The sequence below is a fragment of the Camelus ferus genome, chromosome 1 (assembly GCF_009834535.1).
Source record: "Camelus ferus isolate YT-003-E chromosome 1, BCGSAC_Cfer_1.0, whole genome shotgun sequence".
NCBI lineage: Eukaryota > Metazoa > Chordata > Mammalia > Artiodactyla > Camelidae > Camelus > Camelus ferus.
In genome coordinates this window covers 12747043-12772125 of record NC_045696.1, presented here as the reverse complement: position 1 = coordinate 12772125, position 25083 = coordinate 12747043, and the positions used below count along the sequence as shown (strand labels likewise).

General features: G+C 34.5%; 1 protein-coding gene and 1 non-coding gene across 2 annotated transcripts in view; one reads left to right on the top strand and one right to left on the bottom strand.

Moving 5' to 3' along the window:
* Nucleotides 1-3613: 3613 nt before the first annotated feature.
* LTN1 (listerin E3 ubiquitin protein ligase 1) overlaps nt 3614-25083 on the top strand; it is a 51768-nt gene continuing 30298 nt past the window's right edge. The window contains exons 1-11 of the mRNA XM_006175262.2: nt 3614-3767; nt 8158-8361; nt 8857-8955; nt 9498-9728; nt 12059-12111; nt 12827-13007; nt 18969-19142; nt 19719-19909; nt 20791-20926; nt 21799-22605; nt 22986-23027. Coding sequence (XP_006175324.2) covers nt 3726-3767; nt 8158-8361; nt 8857-8955; nt 9498-9728; nt 12059-12111; nt 12827-13007; nt 18969-19142; nt 19719-19909; nt 20791-20926; nt 21799-22605; nt 22986-23027 — 2160 coding nt within the window. The 5' untranslated portion in view covers nt 3614-3725. The remainder of the gene's footprint in view (nt 3768-8157; nt 8362-8856; nt 8956-9497; nt 9729-12058; nt 12112-12826; nt 13008-18968; nt 19143-19718; nt 19910-20790; nt 20927-21798; nt 22606-22985; nt 23028-25083) is intronic.
* TRNAA-AGC lies at nt 20201-20272 on the bottom strand. The gene has a single exon. It is a non-coding gene; the product is annotated as a tRNA-Ala (tRNA).

Genomic DNA, 25083 nt, shown 5'->3' with positions numbered 1-25083 from the left:
CTCCCAAAATATATGTAAATAAATGTATATAATACATTTTTATTAGAAAAGATGACTTACAGAAAATGTAGAAATAACTGGATTTAAAACTTACCCAAGGAGGGAAGGGTGGAGGGATAAATTGCGAGTTCGGCATTTACAGAAACTAACTACTGTGTATAAAATAGATAAACAACAAGGTCCTACTGTATAGCATAGGGAACTCTATTCAATGCCTTGTAATAGCCAATAATGAAAAAGAATATAAATACATACATGTATAAATGGATCACTATTCTGTGCTCCAGAAATTAACACAACTTTGTAAACCGACTATACTTCAGTAATAAATAAATAAACCTCACCCATGATAATCTTGCACCGAAGAAGGCAAATTTTGGTTTTACGTTTTATTTTCTAGTGTATTATCTTTGTGTATGTGTATATGTGGTCTTTCTTTCTTTCTTTCTTTTTAAACAAATCATACTATACATGCTGTTATGTATCTGCCTTCTTTAATTAAACATTAAATTGTAAACATTTCCATGACATTAAATATTCTTCCACTATTTTCAAAGACCGCTTTGTATTCGGTTGTCTGAATGTACAGTAATTAATTTCAGCAGTTCACTGTTTTGGTCAGGAGATGTTAACGTTTTGGTTTGGTTTCAAAAATAAAGGTGCTGTACTCTTCAGGTAAGAAGTGGAAGTTCACTCTTAAGCTCTGGATTTGCCTTGCCAAATTGCACTTGTGAAAGGTGGAGAAATGAAAATTGGAAGTCTTTTTCTCTTTCCTTTCCTTTTCTCTTGATTTTTACCAATACTGATTATTATCACTTTGCCAATTTAATAAATGAAAAAAAAAAACTACATTGTTTTATGTTATCTTCATTTGACTTTTGGTGCGGGCTAATATCTTTTATATGTATACTGGTCAATTATTTCTTTTCTGGTGAATTGCTGTTTATGTCTTATTTATACTTATGTGGGCAGCCTTAAAATATTATTTTTAAGAATTTTTTTTAACAGTAGGCATATCAATCTCTAGTTACTGTTGCAGGTATTTCCTAAGTTGGTCTAAGCAAATTTTTCTGACACAGGAAAAAAACACTTTCAAATTAATGTACTTAAATTTATCAATCATTTTATGTATGGTTTTCTGACACTGGAGCATTGGCTAGGAATGCTTTCTCTACTCCAGTATCATTTAACCTTCTATAATCATTCTGCTCTTCCTAATTTTGTCCAAGCTTTGGGCTAAAGTCATCCAGGAAGTTTTTCTGACTATCTCAGTACATTAATCGCCCCTTCCTGTAGCATTTTTGATATGTGACACCCAAACTATCAGTGAATTGCATAATATCTAGTGCTGTTCTTATGTATTAAGCTGTTTCCCAACTATAGTGTATAACTCTTAAGAATGAGGATACTATTTGGAATTTGACACAACATTGTAAAATGATTATAAATCAATAAAAAATGTTAAAAAAATTAAAAAAAAGAATGAGGATACTACGATTTGTGTAACTGATAATGTAAGATATACAAACAACTAGATTAAATATTTATTTATTTATTTATTTATTTATCCCTTAACAGAGGCACTGGGGATTGAACCCAGGACCTCATGCATGCCAAGCACACACTCTGCCACAGAGTCATACCCGCCCATCCTCCTATTTTTATTTTTAATTACACAATACATGAACACAGTCTCCTTGTATAAAATAAAATCTTACAAAGGCTTAATTTCCTTTGACTATAACTCACAACCCTAAACTCTTTTCTTGCCACCTCTTTCCCCCAAGGATTAGCTACAATTATCAAATTGGTATGATCCTTGCAGACTTTTTTTCTGTGTATTTATATAACACATATGTATCCATATAATACATGATATTTTTAAATAAATTTTTCAGGCAAATGGTATCATACTCTGATACTACTCTATTTGCTTTTAATTTAAGAATGTCTTGGCGAGTTAGTGGTAGAGCATATGCTTAGCATGCACGAGGTCCTGTGTTCAACCCCTAGTACCTCCTCTGAAGATAAACCTAAAACAAAAAAAGAATGTCTTATAATTCTTCCCATGTATGTATAGATAAACCTCTCTCAACTGCTGCCTAATAATCCATAGAATAGATACAATTTACTTAACCATTCCCCAATGGATATACAGTGGATTGTTTTCAGTTATCTTGCTATTAATGTTTTAGTGAACATCCTGCAGTATGTCTCATTGAATGCATTTTTTTTCCATTGAGTGAATTTTTTGGTCAGGGTCCAGTCAGGAAAACGGAAACTTCACTGATTATTTAAAGAGAAAAAAAATTAATATGGAAAATTTGTTTAAAGGGATTAGAAAAGCAAAAAGAGAATCCTGAGGTAACATAAAGGTAGTCACTGCACAGCATTTACTATCCTTAGAGCTAGGAAAGGAACGAAGGAAAGAAAAGTTTCGGGTAATTTGAAGTTAGCTGATTGGAGGAGGGCCTTGAAAAGTTGTAGCTCAGTTCAAGTCTATGAAGAGAGGGTGGTGCTTGGCTGTAGCTGGTCTCTGGAGCTCAAAGGGACCTCATGGTGCTGGGGCTGTGACTTCTTAGAAGCGGGCGACTTTGGCTGTCTTAGGAGCTCAGAGGAGGGGCCCCGTGCAGCTAGGACTCAGACCCCGGAGGGGTGGGTCTTGCCTGGCTGCTGCTAGTACACCTGACGTGCACAATAAGGTTGATTCTGATTGTTGGGGGAAAAAAAATCAGACCAAAAACAACTGCTACCTAAGCCAATTGCTCCTGCAGGGGCAAAACGCTGCTGCTGGGATGATTACAGTATGGAGGAAGTCCCTTCTCCTTCCTCTTCTCTTTCACTCTCCTTCTAGTCCCCCGTTGATGGAGCCGAACAGGAAGTCAGTTGACTAAAGGAGAAATAGTTGGCAAGGCCTCAGGATCATGGAATTGAGTATAAAGGGGTGATTGTGTGGACAGGAGAGACAATAACCAGGAACATGTGCTTGCTTTTCCAATGTGATTCTGAGAAGTGAAACCACTAACAACAAAACTTGTAAATTTCAATTTTTAGTAGATACTACCACACTACTTTTTTCTATAGATTGCACATTTAACACTTTTTGATATGGAAGAAAAAGGGCAGGGGACGGATTTAGAGAATATTGCTTAGAGCACTACTTTTCAAATTTTAACAGGACCTAGGAACCTTGTTAAAATGCAAAATCTTATTTAATAGTCCCAAAGTGAGTCTGACCGTCTGCATTTCTAACCAACATCCAGGTGATGGTGAAGATTGCATAAAATACAATGCATTAAAGGTTTAACATCTTTCTATCTTCTCTCAACCATTACCATGCCATTCTACTGCCACCTTTGTATTAAAATTTCTCTCTTATGGCTCAAGCCAACTCACTACCCGCTAAGGAACGAATCTTGCCTCAGGAAAGCAAGGAAAGCAGGATTTGGCGCCGTCGGTCCAACGCTTGGCTTCCTATTGGGTAGGAATGACGTCACCCAGGTAGGCGTGACTGTAGTTGTGACGTATCCCGCCGCAGACCTTCAGGGACTCGTCAGGAGGCGGGAGCGGAAGCGGGGAAGCAGGAGGGCGGGATGGGTGACGGAACGGGAGGGCCGGGGGAAGTCGTTCCTGTGAACCCTTTTCCGGTGAAAGGGGCCGGAAGTTGTGGCCCGGCTGTGTCAACCCGGGGGCTGCGGGCTGAGAGAGCGGCTGAGACCGCGACCATGGGCGGGAAGAACAAGCAAAGGACCAAGGGGAACCTGAGGGTGAGTGCGCGGTGGCCCGGCCGACCCGGGAGTCCCCGCCTCGCAGCGGCTGGCTCCGCTCCGCTCCGCACACGGCTGGAGGATGTGTGGAGCTCCGCTGTGGGGAGGCGTGTGTTTGCGTGTCGAGTGTGACCTCCCTGTTGTGTGTGCGTCCCCGCGGGCAGGGTGGGTTATCTCTGAGCAGACTGGGGAGTCGTGAGAGAAAAGATGTTCCAAGCTAGAACTGTCCCAACCCGGGCACTCCCCCATACCTAACGTTTTTACTAAGAATACGTTCAGTGTCATCTTAAGCTGGAAGGTTACCTGACCAGGGTAGAAGGGGTAGGTAGCGCTGGAAACAAGGGAGTTGGATAGGAAACAGTTAAAGTGAGCCAGGTGTGCAGGGTATCTCGGATCATGCCGCTCCTTTGCTTAAAACCTGCTGTGAGTCCTCACATCCCTCGGGGGCCAAAGCCCTTACGATGATGTACGTGGTATGTGGTCTGCCCCGGCTCCTTTCCATCTCCAACCCCATTTTCAACTCCCTTTTCCTCACTCATTCCATCTGTCCACACTGATCTCTTCACCGAGTCTTGACCTTGCCTGGCAGGCTGCCCGACCGCTCTTTTGTTAGGTGGCTCCAAATTTTGCCCTAGACATCTCAGTGAGGTCTCCCATGATCGCCCTATTTTAAATTGTAGCCCTCCCCCTCTCCCGGTTCTCCTTTCCTGCTTTATTTTACTCCATTACTCTTATGACTTCTAATATACTATTCTTTTACCGTCGGGCTTCATTTTCTGTCTTGTTACACTAGGATATAGATATAGGATAAGTATTATGAACGCGTGTTTTTATCTGCTGCTGTTATCCTCAGAGCCTAGAACAAGGATTGGCATATAGTACAAAATCACTAAAGAGAAGACCCCAAAATGGATTAAAGCTACACTCTTAGAGATATTATAATGAGATTTTTTTATGGTACTAGGTTTGTTATATTACAGTCTAATTTTATGAGGATGCTTTTTTCCTGTTTCTGATTCAATTCTAGTGATCTCAGTACCATATTTTCTTAGATCTGTCTCTTAATCTGTTTTGGAGGTTAATATCAATTATAATAATAGTAACTTACCTTGTGTCAGTACTCTGCTAAATACTTTACTTGCATTTTCATTTAGTTTATTTTTTACTTAAATTTTCTCAATCTTTTAATTTTGAAACATTCCAAATATGAATAAAAGTTACAAAAATATTTAGAGTGACAACTCAAATTCTGTTCCTAGGTTCACCAACTGTTAATCTTTGGTCATGTTTGCTTTCTCTCTCTAAATATATGTATTTTGCTGACCCAAATGAGAATTAGTTGAAGAAATCATGACACTTAACTCCTAAATACTTAAGCATGTATATTCTAAAAACAGTGCCATTCTTCTACATAACCATAAGCAATTATAACATGCAGAAATTTTAACTTCAGTATATTATCTAATTAAATACACTATTGTATTCAGATTTCTATAATCATCTCAATGTTGTTCTCTGTAACTTTTATTTTAGATACAGCATTTTAAAAAACATCCAAGATCCATTCAAGGATCGCTCATTCCATTTAGTTATTTAGATCTAGACAATTTCCAAGTGGCTTTTTCTTTTTTTTAGAGGGGGATTCTTTAATGACATGGACAATTTGGAAGAGTCTAGGCAATTGATTTACTTAGTGTAGATTTGTCTAATTGTTCCTTGTGATTAGATTCAGGTTAGACATTTTTTTGACAGAAAAGCTTCATAGATGATGTGTCTTTCTCAGTGCGTCTCACAACATGGGGGCACGTGATGCCTGTTTGTACCATTATTGGTCGTATCTGTTTAATCGCTTGGTTAAGGTGATGTCTGTTGTATAAGTGTCTCTTTCCATTGGCTATTAACAAATTATTATTACTAGAGTAGTAGTTTGAGACTGGGAATAACCTGTTCTCATAAACTTTCAATGGTTTTTAACATCCTTTGATGATTCTTGCTGGAATCAATTATTATTATGATGGTTTAAAAACTTATATTTAATCTCGGAAACACCTCAGTAATGATTTAGTTACTGTTACCTCGTTTTACAGATGATGATTCTGAGGCTTACAGAAATTAACTTGCTTAAACTTGTGTAATCAGGAAGTTGCAGTGTTGGGATTTGAACTTCAGAATGGCAGTCATTTTTTCAACAGGAAATTTGAATACTGAATGCCATATATTCAAAGATGATAGACAAATTTCTTCTGTTCTTAGCTATTAGTTGGATGATAGACATAGATAAGCAAATAATTACATTAAAGAATTATGATAGAGGTATCCTAGAAGAAAGTGAGAGAACAGAAAAGAATGGTGATTGACCCAAGGGAGGCAAATGTGGAAAACATGAATGTGTTTTGAAGGATAAGTAGGAGTTTGTCAAATAATAAAAAGGAAGGAAAGGTTTTCAGGCAGAGAAAAGATTATACAATAAAAACCAAATTGTGAAAAAGCATAACATATTCGGGGGACTTTGTATTCAATTTGGGTCTAGACCATAAATGTTGGCAGCAAAATTGGGAGAGGGGAGGTGGAAGGTGGGATAAAGGAAGAAAAGAGTGGCAGGAGATGACTGGGGAGATTGAGGCCAGATGGTGAAAGATCTTGTAAGTCTTCCTGAATTTGGCCTTTAAACTGTAGACTCAGGATTGCCACCTCAAGTACCTCTAGAAACCAGGCACAAAAGAATGAAGTAGGTGTATTATAGGAAAATTAACTGCCAGAAATAGAATCAAGGTTCTTAATTTTTGAACTGTGGGTATAAGTAACCCACAGTAGAGGAAGTAGCAAGAAACAGTAACTACATTTTAAATTAAAAGTAGACATTGAAAAAGATACAATTCGTATATTTTAAAATAATTTATTACTTTGAAACTGGATATCTGATACTTTTCTTCTGCACCTAATTATCACTGTGAGCTTTGGTCTTCAGGTCAATTGCAATTTAGCTTTGACTCCTTTAGCTTTTAACAGTAGTTAGTTTTTTATACTATTTCATTATTCTGTTTCATAATAAAACTGTTTACACATAAGATTATAGATAAAATTCCAATGTCTTAATGTCGTCATATTTAGTTTTCAGATTTATATTGTAATTCACTAACTTCCTTTATTGCTCTTTATTAATGTATCAGTACTGAGAAAGGTGAACTGAATAATGTTAATTCATTTCAATAAAGTTTTAAAATAGAGAATCTTTTAAAAAATTAGTCTTAAATGCTACTGTCGTGAAAAAATTAATTTAGGCCATCATTTTCATTTCTGTTCACTCAGTTCAGTTTAGAAAGTAGTACAGATGATTATTCCTTGATAAATGAGTTTCCCAAACACAGTTTTGCTAGGTGTGAGCAAATTGAGTCACACATTTGGATTTTTAGACATTTTTACAGAGAAATAAGAAACAGGTGAGTTTATATGGGTTTATGTGATATCATTGTGGACATTGAACTAAGGCATTTTCCTTTGAAATGACAATGAATACATTAATTTCTTTCAACATTTAAAATATTTTCTTTTCCCTGTCCTAACAGACCCCTTAACTTGTAGTACTAGGAAACTACTGTACTGTGTATCAGTCAAACAAACCACTGACTATGGTTCAAAACAAAGGAGTGTATCTTATATCCTGGCCATTGTATTGATTTTTATGTCTATAGTAATATAATTTATAACTATTTTAGCCTAAAGAGATTCGGCTAGGCTTTGGGTATGTGGAAATGATTGTCTGCCCATAAAGAATTCCTGGTGTAGAAGTAGCTATCATTAGACTTGTCCTATGGTAGTTGCTTAATAAATGTTTGTTGAATGAGTGGATGAATGAAAAGATGTAATCCATTTATGAGTTAATTTTACATCATTACACAGTACACATATGTGTGTATACATACTATTTGTACAAAAGTTGGAAATAAAAAATTTAGTAAAACAGTACTTATTCTTACTGTATGTGATGCATTCTGATTTTTAAAATTTTGTCTATTTCTTTAAAATGTGGTTGTGGCCCATTAAGTTGATATTATGAGCCTCTAATAGTTTGTAATCACAATTTTAAAAGCATTCTGATGTTTAGGAAACCAGGAAATAACTCCTAGGATCATTATTGATAAATTCTTGATGACAGAAAGATTCGTCTTAGAGGAACATTGCAATAGATAAAATCTTAGACTGGGGGAAAAAATGTCCTCAAATAAAAGTTTGTTTCATTGTGGGAATTGTCAAGGAATTACCTAAAGAACCACTCTAAAAAAGAATTACTCTAAAAAATTAATTAGTTAATTAAAAAAATAAAGAACTCAAAGTTAAATTTTGAACTCTTCCTGGATTCTGACTTCTTTTCTCCCTTCCTTCTTACTAGCCTTCAAACAGTGGCCGAGCTGCAGAACTTCTTGCCAAGGAACAGGGAACAGTGCCAGGATTTATTGGTTTTGGAACATTTCAGAGTGACCTAGGCTATGTCCCTGCTATTCAAGGAGCTGAAGAAATAGACAGTCTTGTGGATTCTGATTTCCGAATGGTGCTGCGGAAACTTTCTAAGAAAGATGTCACAACAAAACTAAAAGCAAGTTTTATTGTTTCTATTAAAATGATCAAGAAAATATTTTTCTTAAGATGTCATTGACATTTTTTATGTAAAGGAAAATGAAGAACTAGTTATCACTGATAAGTACTTCTACAATTGTACTTTTTTTCTGACACAAACTTCAATTTACACTTATTTTCTGGGTTTTAAGTTAGTTTGTTGCTCTGCACTTTTTGGAATCACTTTGGAATTCTGGTTGTACATTTTTTTCCTGTTAGGGAATGTAATTTTGACACTATAATTTTAAATGGGGTTTTCTGTTTGTGTATGTTTTATGTTTTTTTTTTAAACAACTGAAAATTTCTACCATAGTAATGTGTGAAGGAATTCTTCAAATTAGTCGCATATGGCACAAGCAGAAACAATGCATTCTCACATCACATAAAATAGACTGAGTTTCTAAACAGCATAAATATAATCAGTAGCCAACGTTATGATTGTGGATCCTAAGCGATTTTAACATTTTACTTTTAGGCTATGCAGGAATTTGGAACCATGTGTACAGAGAGAGACACAGAAATTGTAAAAGGAGTTCTTCCATACTGGCCAAGAATTTTCTGCAAAATTTCACTTGTAAGTATTAAGACTTTACTAGTTTATTTCTTTTGTGGGTTTTTGTTCTTGTTTTTGTTAGGTTTTGTTTTGTTTTTGGTTAAAGTTGTAGAGACTGTCAAATTTACATGATTCATTTTCAGTGAGGGTTATGAAATGTTATGTCAGTGTTATTATGCAGATTGGATCATTTTGGGTTGTAAAAACTGTACAGGGAGTCTGTGTTTTCAGAAAATAGGTCATTACCATAGAATTACCCACTTTTCAGTCATAGTAAATTCTGACAATGTAATTTCTTTGTATGTTTGCTACAGAAGAATGAGAATGAATTGCTTAATTATTCAGTGCTTAGCCATGACTCTTTCTTGAATGCAGTCGTTTTTATCTCATTGGGAAAATGGGGAAAGGAAAAATTAATACATTTTTTCACATAATGATTGGTTTTGGATTTAGCTCTGCGTATAGGTGAATTCTTATTAATGGGTCATCATAGCATAGCCAGAAATGTCTATATTTGTTTTTATGGGTTAGAGCTGTTTTAAACCATATTATATTTTCAATAGGATCATGATCGTCGGGTTCGAGAAGCCACACAGCAAGCTTTTGAAAAACTTATCCTTAAAGTAAAGAAACACTTGGCTCCTTATTTAAAAAGTTTAATGGGCTACTGGCTAATGGCTCAGTGTGATACTTACACACCAGCTGCATGTGCAGCGAAAGATGCCTTTGAAGCAGCTTTCCCTCCAGGCAAGCAACCTGAAGCCATAGCATTTTGTAAGGATGAAATTACAAGTGTAAGTCCTTGGAACCATTCTGTATCCATTTTTTTAAAGTATTTAAGGGAATGTAAGGCATTTTACAAAGGCAGCTCTTTTAACAAGCATTGTGAGGGAATGAGAAGTGAAATATTTTTAATGGAAGACTGCCTTTTTAAAATGGTGTTTAACAGAAATGAGCATTTTGGCTTTTTAAACATAATTAACTTTTTGGATTAGATTTTTCTAAATTATTTAAATTTTCCATCTTTTTTTTTTTTAATATATCTTAATTTATCATATCTAAAAAACTTAGGTATATGCTTTGTAATGTATGATCAAAAAAAGAATATATCCAAAAATTAAATCTAAACTTACTTTTCCCCGTGTTTCCATATCAGTACATGTATAGAGATCTATCATCCTGGTATTCCTTTGTAGAGATATACAACAGTTTATTTAACTTCCTTCCTTTTAATATGCATTTGGGGTCTTCGCCCATTTTTTTATGGTAACAAAAACTGTGCTTCAGTGAACATTCTTGGATAGATCTCTTCATACCTTGTGGGAGTGAGAATTACCAGAACTTCTGGTAACCATATATTGGATCAAAGTATGAGAACATTTAGCATTTTTATAGATACTGATAAATTGCCCTTCAAAAGGCCAAATTTATACTCCCATTAACAGATATGCATTTCTCCAACACATGACCAGACTGATACCAGCCATAACTTTTGTGGCTTTCAATTTGTATTTAATACTGTTCTTCCTCATTTTTTCCCTCCTTATTTGCTATTCCTATTATATGGACTGGAAAAAAACAAGACAATCAAGTTTGTTAGTATTATACCAAGAAGTAAAAGTATGTGGACTGTGATTCTCCATTGAGGAGAAGTGAGGATTTAAAAAAAAAATTATGCTTGCGTTCATTCCCTTATTTAGTACTCTTGTATTTCCATAGCACCCATGTATAATCCTACTTACACAGCCTCTCCCTTACCCTCCTTTCTCCCTTCCTGCCTCCTTTCAATTAGTCAACTTTTCTGTGGTTTCCCACTATACTTACAAGTCCAGGTTTTTTATCTTGGCCTACAGGGCTTTGCATGGTCTAGTCCTTTCCTGTCTGATCTCTTACCCAGTATCTATACTTGCACATATATGCATTCTAGTTTCCCATTGAGTTCTTGGTTCTTCTATTTATTTTTCTGGCGTACCAAGGTGGTTTTACTAGGGTGAGCGTTTGTAGCTTTAATCATATTCTCAAAGGGAGTTCTCTAACCCAACTGTAAATTAAGAATCATTGGTTTATTTAAAATACCAAGTTCTAAATGTGATGAGAATGAAGTATCATGAATTTGGACACTAAGAGCTTTAGAAAATGGATTTTGAGACAGCTAATTTGGCTGTTCATTGTCTGTGTGGTTTTTTGTTCTTGGCTTTGTATGGATGAATAACTGATCGTTGAGTATGTGGATTGTTTCCTCCATTATTTTCCCTTTAGTCATCTATGTCATGGTTATACAGATACTGGGTTTGAACTTTCCCCAGTGAAAAACCAATTTGTTAAAGAGGAGTTAGGCAAATGAAGATCAAAATGTCATACTATCTATATGGACATGGACTTTGGGTCCTATCATTGGGTTTCAGTCCCACTCTGACAGTTGAGGTTTTTGACCATGGGCAAGTTTCTATGCCTCCATTTCCTCATCTGTTAAAGTGGAGATTAGCTTGTACTTCATTGAGTTGTGTGAGGATTAATTTAGTCAACGCATGAAATGTACTCAAAGCAATACTTGGCAGGTGGAAAAGCTTAATAAATGTTAGTTACTGTTATTGCTGATAAAATTGATACTGGAGCAATAGACTTGCTAGTACTGTACCCCAGAACTAAGCAGACTTACTCACCATTTCAAATGGAACCTTAGGCCTTCCTCCATGATGGAGCAGAGAACAGTGTGTGTTCTTCTCTGTGAGCAGGGAGGTGCTCAAAAAAGGGGGGCGAGGAAAGCAGAGCCAAATTCTCTCCCAAACTTGCTAATCGGGTATCCCTTTCACTTCACTGCTGTGTGCAGGAAGAGTGGAGAAGCATGAGACCAGGAGAATTTAGGGGAAAAGCCCTCAGGATGGATATGGGAGGTGTTTGGAAATAGCACCCTATCCTTCCTTACGCCAACAGCAGCCAACCTTGGGGATTGATAGGAAAAAAATAGGTACTAAGTTCAAATGTTTTAGTTTTGCTACTTAATTTTGCTGCTTTTTTGGGGAAGGGAATGAAAACTTTTAGATTAGATGAGGTTTATGCTCTGACTTTTTACCATTGACAATTCAATAAAATCTCATGGCTATGGGATTTTTCCCCTCTGTAGGTGCTGCAGGATCATCTTATAAAAGAAACGCCTGATACGCTCAGTGACCCACAGTAAGTTGTATGGTATCTGTGTAACTCAGGTTAAGTGAAACTGTGTTTCACTTTTAGGTCATAAGATGATAATTTCAATGTGACCTTAAAAAAAGGGGTTCTAAATGTAGAGATGACAATACTCAGTACAGTTCTATATGCCAGGTTCTATTTTAAGTGGCTTTACCTGCAAGTTGTCCCACTATTTAACTTGAATTATCTGGGAGCTCATACATTTGGTTCTTTTATGGAGATGTTTTTAGATTTTTTTCCCACATTTACCTTTTGACATGAATAGCAGGAACCATTTTAAGGTCTTTTTGAAAATAATTGACTAACTATGAGTAGTTGTATTGAACAAATAGTAAAATGTTCCATTTACTTTTTACTGTTATGTTCTAATCAAACTATAAAAGTCTGTAAGGGAAAATAATCTTACAGGCAGTGTTATTTATTTGGAATCACTCTATTAACTGCTGCTGAGAGCAGTGTACTTGAACAGTTATTACAAGCCATGGCTTTTCATCTACTTTCATCCTGTGTTATTTGAAAAATATATGATTAAAATTCTATGTATGTTTGTATTTGGGGGGCGCTTAGCACAGGGAGAATGATCATAGAAATAAAGCGACTTTGGTAGATATTTAATAATAAAACATTTAAAATAGAAGTTCCAAATATGTAAGTTTGTCTTATTCTCAGTCCTTATGTATATGTATTTTCTTTTTACATCAAGAACTGTTCCAGAAGAAGAGAGAGAAGCTAAATTCTATCGGGTTGTAACTTGTTCTTTATTGGCATTAAAGAAATTGCTCTGCCTCTTACCTGATAATGAGCTTGATTCTCTGGAGGAGAAGTTTAAGTCTCTGTTATCACAGAATAAGTTTTGGAAGTATGGAAAACACAGTATACCTCAGGTATCTTAATCTTTTTTATTTTAAGACATTTCTCTGATTCCTTTGTTCCCCTGATCTTGTTACTTTTTATTTATGCTTTATGTTTATTGTTTATGTTTAAAACTCTGAAAACACATTTTTGTGGTGGAACTGAATTGTTTCTCTCACTATAATGTTACTGTATTTTCACTTTTTCTATTTAGTTATGGGGACCTCAGAATCAAAGTTGAACCATCCTCCTCCTCTATTTGTGGCACTTTTAAGTTGTGGGTGTGTGCAAGGCTCTTCTCGTTTAAATATTTAATTTTTCCCTTCTGTCTCTTTTTGTTCATTCTCTGCCTCCATCAGCTGACCATCTAAATGTGGTTAATGTTTGTGCTTTTGTTTGTGTAGTCGATTCTTGTTATTTATGGTAATTATGTTCTGAGAAGTCCCACAAACACTGAAATTAGTGAATACTGAAGCATTTGCTCTTAGGGGAAATACAGGATTAGGTTCCTGTGAGTCTCTGGTCACAACATTTTTGACAGTTGGTCAGTCTGTAACCTTGTTTTATGTGTGTCTGTGTAAAGACACCTTGTTTAATGTGTAGTATTGGTTCATTAACATTGAACTCCCACACAGCAGCACTGGACATCATGCCTAAATGAAGCTTGTCTAATTTTTTCTGTTAGGCTCATCACAGCCTTTTTGCATGTGTTTTTAATTCACATAAATGATACTGTGTTATATTTCATCCCATGTATTGCTTTCTACTTAGTAATTTTTTAAAAAGTAATAAAGTCCTTTAAATCCATCACATTCCTTTATGTATATCTGGTCCATGGCTTCTAACTGCTGTATGATATTCAGAAGGTTGCATTCATTCCATTTTGCCTGTCTATTTTCCCAGTGACAGACATCCTGATTGCTTCTGACTCCCTACTGTCACAAACAAGGCAGCAGTGAGCATCTTCATGTTTCCCCAGATCTGTGAGAATTTCTTTTTCTGGAATTCAGTTTCTGAATTACTGAGTCAAAGAGTATATGCATATTTAATTTGCTGAAGGCATGCCAGATTGCTCCCCTGATTGGCTCGTTACTCTAGACTCAACCATCAATACGTGATGAATACTCTATAGCCTTGTATTCTAGCCAGCGCTGTTCCTTATCAGTCTAATTAGGAGTTCAGATGATCTCTTTTAATTACTCTCCTGAATAGTGACTTTTAGCATCTCTTCATAAGCTTTTTAGATTTTTGTGTTTCTTCTGTAAACTACTTGTTTGTATCTTTCTTTTTTTTTTTTCTGTTGGAGTTCTCTTTTTCTTATTTTACTGGAGTTCTGTGTATATTTTAAATATTAGTCATTTTGTCATTTTTAGGCATTGTAAATAATCTCCTATTCTGTTACCTTTCATGTGTCCTCTGTTATAAAGAAATCTTAATTTAAATATAATCAAACCCACTGATTTTTGCCTTATGAAAGCCTTTTGCAGTTTTAACTCTTAAAGATACTCTTATATTTGTAATAGCTGTATCTTCTTTGACAGGTATATCTTTTTTTAAGTAGTTTTACCTTTCATATGAAGTCTTTAATCCATCAATAATCCACCTTTTTATATGGTTTTAAGTGGAGATCTAGTTATATTTCTCTTCATGTATAGTGAGCCACTTTTTCTAACATCACCTGGTAAACTGTTTATTCTTTCCACATTGATTTATGGTCCTGCCATTATGGTACATTAAATTCCCGTGTGTTCATGAGTTTTTCTCAAAACTCTGATCTTCTGATCTCTTGGTCTTTGTTTCTTCTTATGCCAGTACCACTGTTAATGTGACATTATGATATGTCCTAGTAATTGCTCAAGTAAGTCACTCTTTTTCTCATCTTCAAGTCTGACTAAGTTGTTTTAGAACTTTACTCTTCTATATAAATTTAAGTAAGTTTATTGAATTCCTCAAAAAAAAAAATCCAACTGGAATTTTGATTGGGGTTGCACTGAATGGTTTGAGAAGATTGACTGTCTTTAGGTTATTGAACCTGATGCTACTATCACATCTCTCAATTTATTCAGGTATTTAAAAAAAATCCTAGAATAATCTTTTAAACAAATTTTATTAGGGTATAATTTACACTCAATAAAATGTAGCCATTTTAAGCATAAAGTTTTATGAGTTTTGGCAGATATACACACTCATCTACGTGTACGTACCCACGTAACCACTGAAGTCAGGGTATAAAACATTTTTATCACCCAAAAGGAGGACCTTGTGTCCCTGCTAGTCCTCTCCCTTACCCCAGGCAACCATTGATCTACTTTCTGTCACAGATTAGATTTGTCTTTTTAGATTTTCATATTATGGAGCTATTTATTACTCTGTATCTGGCTTCTTTTGCTCAGCATGATTTTAAGATTCTTTGTTGTTGCATGTATCAGTATTTCAAAGTGGTTGTACTATTTTACACTCTTATCAGCAATGTATGAAATTTTTTTAGTTGCTCCATATCTTTACTTCCACGTTGTCCATTGTTTTAAGTCATTCTCATGGGTGTAGGATCAGGGATTTGCAAGTTACAGCTCATGGGTCAAAATCTGGCACACATGACCTGTTTTTGTGAATCGTTTTTATATTGTTTGTGGCTGCTTACTGCTAACATTGCAGAATTAAGAGAGCATATGGCTTGTAAATTCTAAAATATTTATTTTCTGGCTCTTTAAAGAATATGTTTACTGACCTCTGGGGTAGAGATTTTTCATTGTGGTTTTAATTTGCATTTTCCTGCTGGCTAATGATATCAAACATCTTTTCAATGTGCTTATTGGCCATTTGTGTATCTTTTTTTTTCTGAGGTGTCTATTTAACCTTTTTGCTCATTTTTTATTTAATATTTTAAATTTCTATTTGTTTTTTGTATTTTCTACTTATTTGATGAAATTTCCTATTTATAAGGATTCTTAAAATTTTTAATTTTTACACAATTTTTAAAGGCTACTTTCCACTTACTCTTGTTAGAAAACATTGGCTGTGTTTTTAACTTAATATATGTTACTTAATAAAACTAGGTTTTCAAAATTTTTTTTATTGAAGTATAGTCAGTTTACAGTGTTGTGTCAGTTTCTGATGTATAGCACAATGTCTCAGTCATACATTTATATACATATATTTGTTTTCATATTCTTTTTTATTATAGGTTACTACAAGATCTGAATGGTTTTTAATGTGTTTAAAAAAAAAAGACTTTAAGAGCAGTTTTAGGTTCACAGCAAAATTGAAAAAGTTCAGAGATATCCCATATGCCTCCTGCCCCTCACATACATATCCTCCCCCTATCAACATCCCCTCACCAGAGTGGTACATTTTTTACAAGTGATGACCCTCCATTGATACATCATTCCAGAATCCATAATTTACATTAGGATTCACTGTTGGTGTTGTATATTCTGTAGGTTTGGACAAATGTATATTGACATGTATTTATTTCCTGCTTTTTCATTCATTATTACCATACTTTTCTTTACTTCACTGCATATAGTTATAATATCTGCTTTAAAATCTATGTCTGATAATAACATCTGGGTTATCTTGGGATTGGCATCAGTTAATTGTCTTATCCCTTGAGATAGGATCACATTTTCCTAACTTTTATAGGTTGAGTAATTTTAGATTATATCCTAGATGTAGATATTTAGATTGTATCATAGAATATTATGTTTTGGAGACTGGATTATTTTATGTTGCTCCAGAGGGTGTTGATGTCTTTATGTTAGTGGCCAATCAACTTGGTTAGACTCAAACGGCAAACTATCATGCCCGCAGAGGGCAACATCTTAGATCTCAGTTCAGTTCCTTAAGCTTTAGCTTTAAGCTGCTTTCAGTTTATCCTGCGAGTGCATGGTTCAAGTGTCAGATGTAGATATAGTGTGTTTACACACAGAATGTGGGGATTCTTTTCTTTGGTTCTCTCCTTTCGAAAGTTTCCTATCTCTCTCTTGCATCCGTGGTTAACCTGGGTTCCCCTTCCTTCTTCTTCCAGTTCCTCCGACCAGAAGGACCTAAGGCTTTCTGTTGGAGTTGTAGCTGCCCCTGTGCCTTGGTGGTGGCAACTGCAGCCACCTTCAGGGCAAAGCTGCACAAAATGGGAACTCAACATGTGTGAACTGCTTCCTCCAAGTTTTGATTCCCCCCTCCAAATTGTGTATTTCAGTCTTCAGAGCCCTCAGATAGTTGTTAAGAGTCTATAGTTCTTTGCAGAAAGATCAATATATCAAACTCTCATTACTCCATATTCTTTTGCCTAGGTTTAAATTTGGGTTTTGATTTTTATTTTTGAGTTATGGATGGCTTTTTTTATTCTGGATACAAGTATTTTGTCAGATAAAGTATCATGAATGTTTTCTTCTAGTTTGTGGCTTGCCTTTTCATTTTGTTCATGGTTTTTGGAGAGAACTGTTTTGAAGTCCAGTTTATCTTTTTTTTTTTCTTTTATGGCTCATACTTTTGGTGTCTTAACTAAGGAATTTTTGCCTACCTCAAGGTTGCAAAGATTTTTAATATTTTATTGTAGAAGTTTTATAGTTTAGGTCTGTTTAGAGTTAATTTTTGTTATGGCATAAAGATGCAGGTTAAATTCTTCTTTGTATATGTATCTATTTGTTGAAAAGACTTTCTTTTTTCCCACTCTGGCACCTCTGTCAAAACTCAGTTGACCATGTATGTGGGATTTTAATTTTGGGCTCTTTATTCCATTACATTTTATGTCTGTCTTTACACCATTACCACAGTCTTGATTATTACTGTTTTATAGTTTGTCTTGAAACCCTCCAACTTTGTTCTTCTTTTTCTCAGTTGTTGAGGCTATATTAGGCCCTTGCCATCCTAAAACATTATTTTATAATATGCTTCATACTAAACATATCTTTATGGATTTTCTTACTATCATGAAATGGGTGTTCTTTTTTGATTACATTTTCTTTTGGGTTCTGCTGTATAGGAAGTCTATACTTTGTGTGTTAATTTTGTATTCAGCAACTCTGCCAAACTCCTGTTAGTTCTTGTAGTTTGTCTTCAGACTTAAAAATATTTTTTTGTAGTCTGTTATTTTGCTATGATAATAGTTATTTGCATTACTTTCCAGTTTTTTTTTCTTTTCTTTTCTTTTCCTTTTCTCTGTATTAATTAGGTCCTCAGCATCATATTGAATAAAAGTAGTGGTAGAGGCATCCTTTTCTTGTTCCTGACTTGAATGGAAATAGTTGTAGACTCTCAATGTTAAGTCCGATGCTCTTAAACTATAAATTGTGCTTTTATTTATTTATTTGTGTATTTATTTATTTTTAGTTTAGGAATTGTGCTTTGTTCTTTTCCAGATCTGCTGTCTTTTTTCTAATCCTTTCAGATTTCTTTAAACTTGTGTTTCCATAAAAATAATAAACAATGTTGATATGCTGTTTATAACTGACAGATAATTCTTAAATTTAAAGTCTCATATTTCTGGGGGAAGGGTATATAGCTCAGTGGTAGAGTGCATGCCTAGAATGTGCAAGGTCCTGGGTTCAATCCCCAGTACCTCCATTAATAAATTAATAAATAAATAAAACCTCATATTTCTGTTTTCTTTTGTTTCTGGTAATAGTGGATCATGCTATCTTATTTTTTGTTTGACTGTGTTTAACTTTGTATTGGCTAGTATACTCATAGGAATAACTTGAGCCCCCAAATGAAGACGTCTGACACTGGAGGGGATTTGTATTTGCTTTAGCCAAAGAGGTAGAAAGTTGAATTCTTTCCACCTTCACTTTTGGCTTGGTAATTCCTAATGTCTTTTCAGCCGTGTGATATTCTCAAGAAGATATTAAAAAGTATTTTTTCTAGCCCTTTTAGTTTTATTGGAAGGAGGGTTAATATGAATAAACCTACCTGCTGTTTACCCATAAATAAAAAAATCTTATCATAGCTTTACTAGACTTTAATTTAATTCAGCTTTCCTTTTTTTCTTTTAGATCCGCTCAGCTTATTTTGAGTTAGTTTCTGCTTTGTGCCAGCGTATTCCACAGTTGATGAAAGAAGAAGCATCTAAAGTGAGCCCGTCTGTTCTTCTTAGCATTGATGACAGTGACCCCACTGTATGCCCAGCTCTCTGGGAAGCTGTACTTTATACACTTACGACTATTGAGGTATGTAAGAGTGGTACGTTTAGTCCATCTGGGAATACCTGTTTTTCAGTTGTACTTTAGAATTCTTAGATATCATCCAAGAAAGCCTACCAGATTATAATATTGAAAACTTACTGGAGAAATGCTTTCTTGGAAATAAAATATTTAATCCAAAACTTGATGTAAATCATAAACTGACTATAAAATGACATAGAGTTTTTATTTTTCTTTCAGTTCAGCCAGTATTGATTATTCTCTAAACCTTATTTGGGCCCAATGAAGTCAGCATATCAGAACCTTATATTTAATATTAAATATTGCTGTCCCTTTTAGAGGGCAACTTTAATAGAAATATTATAAGTTAAGTAATTATTTTTGATCAATATTGCCCTGGAAGCCAGTCGGATATGTGATTACTATAATAAATTTCTTATAATTTCAGGGTTTTAGTTTTTAATGGTGGTAAGAGATTTTTACCCTTTTTAGGTAGAATACTTGACTTTTATTTTTGAGAGCCTATATGTCTTCTCTCTTAACTGGAATATGTATGTTTATGATCTCTAAATATCATCATAATCTTTTTTTTTTTTTGGTAAGGACTGTTGGCTTCATGTCAATGCAAAAAAAAGTGTGTTTCCCAAGCTGTCAGCTGTGGTTCGTGAAGGAGGTCGGGGTCTAGCTACTGTCATATATCCTTATCTTCTGCCATTTATCAGCAAACTCCCTCAGTCCATTACAGATCCAAAGTTGGATTTCTTCAAAAATTTTCTCACCTCGCTTGTTGCAGGGTAAGGGATTTAAATTCTTGACCTTTAAAAGCAAAAGAGATTTTTTTCTTGTTTTCATGAATGTGTAGAATGATACATATATTATTGTCTTATTTAAATTTCCCCAGATTGTTGTGCTGTTCATTAAACACTTTTAAAGTTTTCAGAGAATTACAGTTGGAATTCTTTTCTTGGGTACTTTCAAGTCTTCAGTGGTAGTATGCAGCAGAAAGTGAGATAAATTATGGTAAGGCCCTTTGGTGGAAATAGGATCTTTTTCAAACAATTTTTTTTTTTTTTTTTTTTTTTTAGTGGAGGTACTGGGAATTGAACCCAGGACCTCATGCATGCTAAGCATGTGCTCTACCACTGAGCTATACCCGCCCTCCCTGGATCTTTTTCAGATGAGCCATTTTTTTGTACGTTGATAAATACAAATACCCAAATGAGACAATGAACCAGTGAAGTTTCTAAAACTTTCATAGACTTAAATATAATAGCTGTTTAAAGTTACACTTAAAATGTTTAGTGTATTTGTTGAACTTAATAAATAAAAGATACCCAGTTTTATTAATGATTAAAAGTTTTTTTTTTCACTGCACTATTTTCTTTTTTTGGTTAAGTCCTTTCTTGAAATTTGCAGGTGGATTAGTTCATGAATAGAAAATAAATATGTTATCTCTTGTTGATACCTTTTTGAAGATAGGCTTTTTTTCACAGTTCTTCAAGTTTATATTCTAATTGGGCTGTATTTTTGTTGTTGTAGTTTTTAGTTTAATAATTTTATTTTTAAAAAATCCCCTTCTTTTTGCATGATACCTTTTCCATGCCTTTATTTTGGTGTTTCTGAATTGTTTATTTTCTTTTTCATGAAAGAATAAGCCACAGTTATTATTTCTTAGGCTGTCAACAGAAAGAACCAAAACCAGCTTTTCCGAGTGCTCAGCAGTAATATCTGCTTTTTTTGAATGCTTACGTTTTATAATGCAGCAAAACCTAGGTGAGGAAGAGATGGAAGAGATGCTCATCAATGATCAGGTATTTGTAACGTAAAAATCATCAGTGCCTTTGCACACTAACTGTAAAGAATCAAGCTCGTTTTGTCTTGCTGCCATTTGTATTAATTAGCCTTCCTTGCAAAGGTTTTATTTTTATCATTTATAAATTAAGTAATAACGTGTATTTCTGACCAAATAAATAAAAATTTTTATGCTGTCAGTTGCTAGCATATAGCATAACGCCTGAGTACTAGTCAGTCTCTGGATGTACAAATCCTGTTTTAGAAAGTTGCAATAATGCAAAACAAAACTTAGAAGGTGCAATTTTCAATCTTTTGTATTTTAGTTTAAAGTATGTAATTATCATCTTGTTCCTTCTAAAATACTCAAATACATTTATCCTTTTGTGAACAACCATGCTTGGCTTTTTGAACCAGTGATAAGAGCAGATTCTCAAATACAGTTCCTTATGGTAGAAAATTGATTAATGTGATTATATAAGGCCAGATCCTAGATGATGTCTCAGGTAGTTAATTTCTCTTGTTTGGAATTTAAGAGAAAGCATTCTGAACTCTGTGTGTCTTATATGTCTTTTATTTTGGCTTAGAAAAAAGCAAAGAACTTGAGTAAGTTCAGAAAGTGCAAAGAAAACTATTATTTGTTAATAACCAATAATCTTGGTCGATTATATCATTAAAGAAGTAATTCAGGGAGGATGCAGTGAAATCATTAGGCTCTTTGTATAATATGAAAAAGATCTTCAAGTTCAAGTTAACTGTTTTCAGAGTTCTGGGTAAAAAATTCACATTTTTCAGTTACTAAATATGAAAATTCATAATGTTTTAAAAATACCTTGTTAAAATCATATTTTTCTTGAAAACTGAACTTTTGTATTTTTACATTCTCTTTCAGTTGATTCCTTTTATTGATGCAGTCCTCAAAGACCCCAGACTGCAAGATGGGCAGCTATTTAATCATTTGGCAGAAACTTTAAGTTCATGGGAATCCAAAGCAGATTTGCAAAAAGATGATAAAATGGCTCACAGCTTGGAGAAAGTGCTACTGAATTTCTGGGAAAGACTTTCAGAGATCTGTGTTGAGAAAATCAATGAGCCAGAAGCTGATGTTAAGTCTGTTTTGAGTGTTTCTAACCTATTACAGGTCCTTCAAAAGCCAAAGAGCTCTTTGAAGTCAAGTAAAAAAGTTGGTAAGGTTAGATTTGCTGATGAGATGCCTGGGAGTAACAAAGAGAATGAAAAATGTGTCTCCTCAGAAGGAGAGAACGGCGAAGGCTCTGAAATATTGGCTGAACCTTCTCTCACTCACAATTGTTCAGACCTTCTATCTCCGCTAAGGAAAAAACCTTTGGAAGATTTAGTGTGTAAACTAGCAGAGATGAGTATTAATTATGTCAATGAACAGAAGTCAGAGCAACATCTAAGGTTTCTTTCCACTCTGCTCAACTCCTTCTCTTCAAGCCAAGTATTTAAAGTGCTACTAGGTGATGAAAAACAGAGTATTGTCAAAGCCAAACCTCTTGAAATAACCAAACTTGCACAAAAAAACCCCGCAGTACAGTTTTTATACCAGAAAATAATAGGTTGGTTAAATGAAGATCAAAGGAAGGATGCCGGTTTTTTGGTGGACATTTTGTACAGTGCCCTCCATTGCTGTGATAGTAATATGGAAAGAAAAGCTGTCTTGGATGATCTAACTGAGGTATTACTATTGTGTATCTTTTAAAACTATAATGGTTTACAGTTCGCACTAATTGTATATGAATAGAATGAGACCTGAAGAGGGGGGGTTATTTGGGGATTGTTTCTTGACTATGAAATTCAATTTAGAGACGAGCAATATATTCTTAATTGTGACTGGAAAGTGTGTGAGACTTCTTGGTAGCTGTTCATTAAGTGTGTGAAGAGTACTAAAGCTTGGTATAAAAGGGTAGGTTCTTTCAGTTCATACTTTATTTAAAGTTGGACTTACCAAAAAAAGTTTTAGTTTTGTAGTGGTTCCATAGTCACTTCATTTATTTGTGAAAAGTTTTACAATTTACCATTTCTTCTAGCAGATTGTTTCTCTTTTTCCTCTTTCAGGTGGATCTGAAATGGAATTCTATTCTTCAGGTCATTGAAAAGGTACCTTAGGGATTTTTCTTTTTTTTGTATTTATAGGTATAGAAAAATTAAAACCGCAATCATATTCAGGTACTAGTATGTGGTCAGATGTTCTATGTTAGAGAACTTCCTTAATATTGTAACTTTCTTCTCATAATTTGTGAAGACTTATGGTGTTGACTTTTCTATAGTATTATATTTCTGGTTAGGAACATCAGGGAAAAATGAACAGATTCTGGAAAAATCCAGTGTTTCTTCTCTAGTGGGTAACAAAGGAAGAGTTAAATGTTTTATCTTTTATCTTAGTTTATCTTTTAAACTAAGGTTATAGGTTTCTACTCTTATCCTGGTTATTTTTTCTTCTATATAAATGGATTGAGTGGTTCTAGCTTTGACTAGAACACACCAAGAAATTGTTTCACCCTGTAATATTATACAGGTAAACTTTAAAGTCTTCCAGCCTTTGTTTAATTGCTGTTTGACTAAATAAGAAAATTAGTGACTGAGAATAATGAAAAGAAATCAAGGAACATGAACAATTTAGAAAATTTTTAAAATGAATTATGTGTCTTTCCTAATGCGGATGTAAATGATATAATGCAATACTTTTCCAACCATAGACATGTTGCTATGACTAGCTACCTAAAATTTTTCCTTTTTTAGGCCTTTTTTCATTATTTAAAAATTTTACATAGATGACTCTTTAGATTACAAGTTTCTTTTTTCCCATCTTTTCAAATTATGGTAAAAAACACATAACATAAAATTTACCATCTTACTCATTTCTAAGTGTACAGTTCAGTAGTGTTAAATATATACACATTATTGTGCAACCAGTCTCCAGACCTTTTCACCTTCAAAATTATAAATCTATACCCATTAAACAATAACTCCCCATTTCCCACAATAGTTTATTTTAAAAAATAGAGTATTAATTTTCTTCTTGAAAAATAGTAAATTATCAGGCACACCATTTGCATTAGTTTATCCAGTTCCTTTTCTCCTTATAGACAGTGTACATGAAAAGCCAAATTATGAGAAAGCTGCTTGATAAGTCTAGAATCAGAGCAAGAGTAGTTAGTAATTTGATAAGAGAGGCTTGATGTGTCCGTTTGCAACGCAGGAATGTATCTGCCAGGTAGTTCAGATACATCTGTTTGGAAGACTCCTCTCCCTGCGTGGTGTTTGGAAGTTCACAGCCAGTGTTTACCTCCCATATATCCGTAACTAACTAGCCTCCTCAACCCCTTAAAGCTTCAGATTCTTTCTTTGGATATGTTAAAACATTGAGAAGTTGGACTTCAGAAGTCTTGCTAACCTGAGAAATGTTTTATTCAGAAGTTGATTTTCTGGAGTCTGTAGGATTCTATAAAATAATTTGTTTTACTGAATAAGTTATCTTAGGACAGCCAGTATTATGGTTACCTGACTTCTAGTTTTTCTTGTTCTTATGCAACCCCAAACTTTATGAGCAGAGCCCTAAAGTCAGCTTCTTTAAAAACAAGCCTGAATTTTGTAACCAGAAAAGGAGCTTAGAGATTTTCTGAGTTAATCTTCATTTTTTAAAACTAGGAAATAGACCCAGGTTGGTTAAGAGATTTGTCCAAGGTCATAAAGCCAGGATAGTGGTAAAGCTAAAATAAAAGCTCTGGTTACCTATAAGTTTTTAAATAAAGAAGTAAATAGTTTTTCAGGCACTACCCAATCCGCACTTGGATTTTTTTTTTTTCCAGATTGCTTTGAAATGAACCAAGTTGCAAATTCCTTTCTTCTCAGCCCTTAAAGCAAAAGAAGCTCTGGGAACATGGATCACCATGCTTTTGGGGGTGGATTTACAGTTTTTTTCCTTGCTTTCCCACCCCATGAAAATAAACCAGGTGCTGTCAGATATCTGGCCCCAGTAACTATTTCAGAGAATTTGGGGAAAAATGAGTCCCATTTTTCATATTAAAGTAATTTACCACTATTGTATATTAATTGTTCTTTAATTTTAGCAAAATTAATGAACAAAAATTTAATATTTATAGAGCATTTTAAAATCTGTCTTTAAAGTTCATCCATTCATTATTCATTGAAC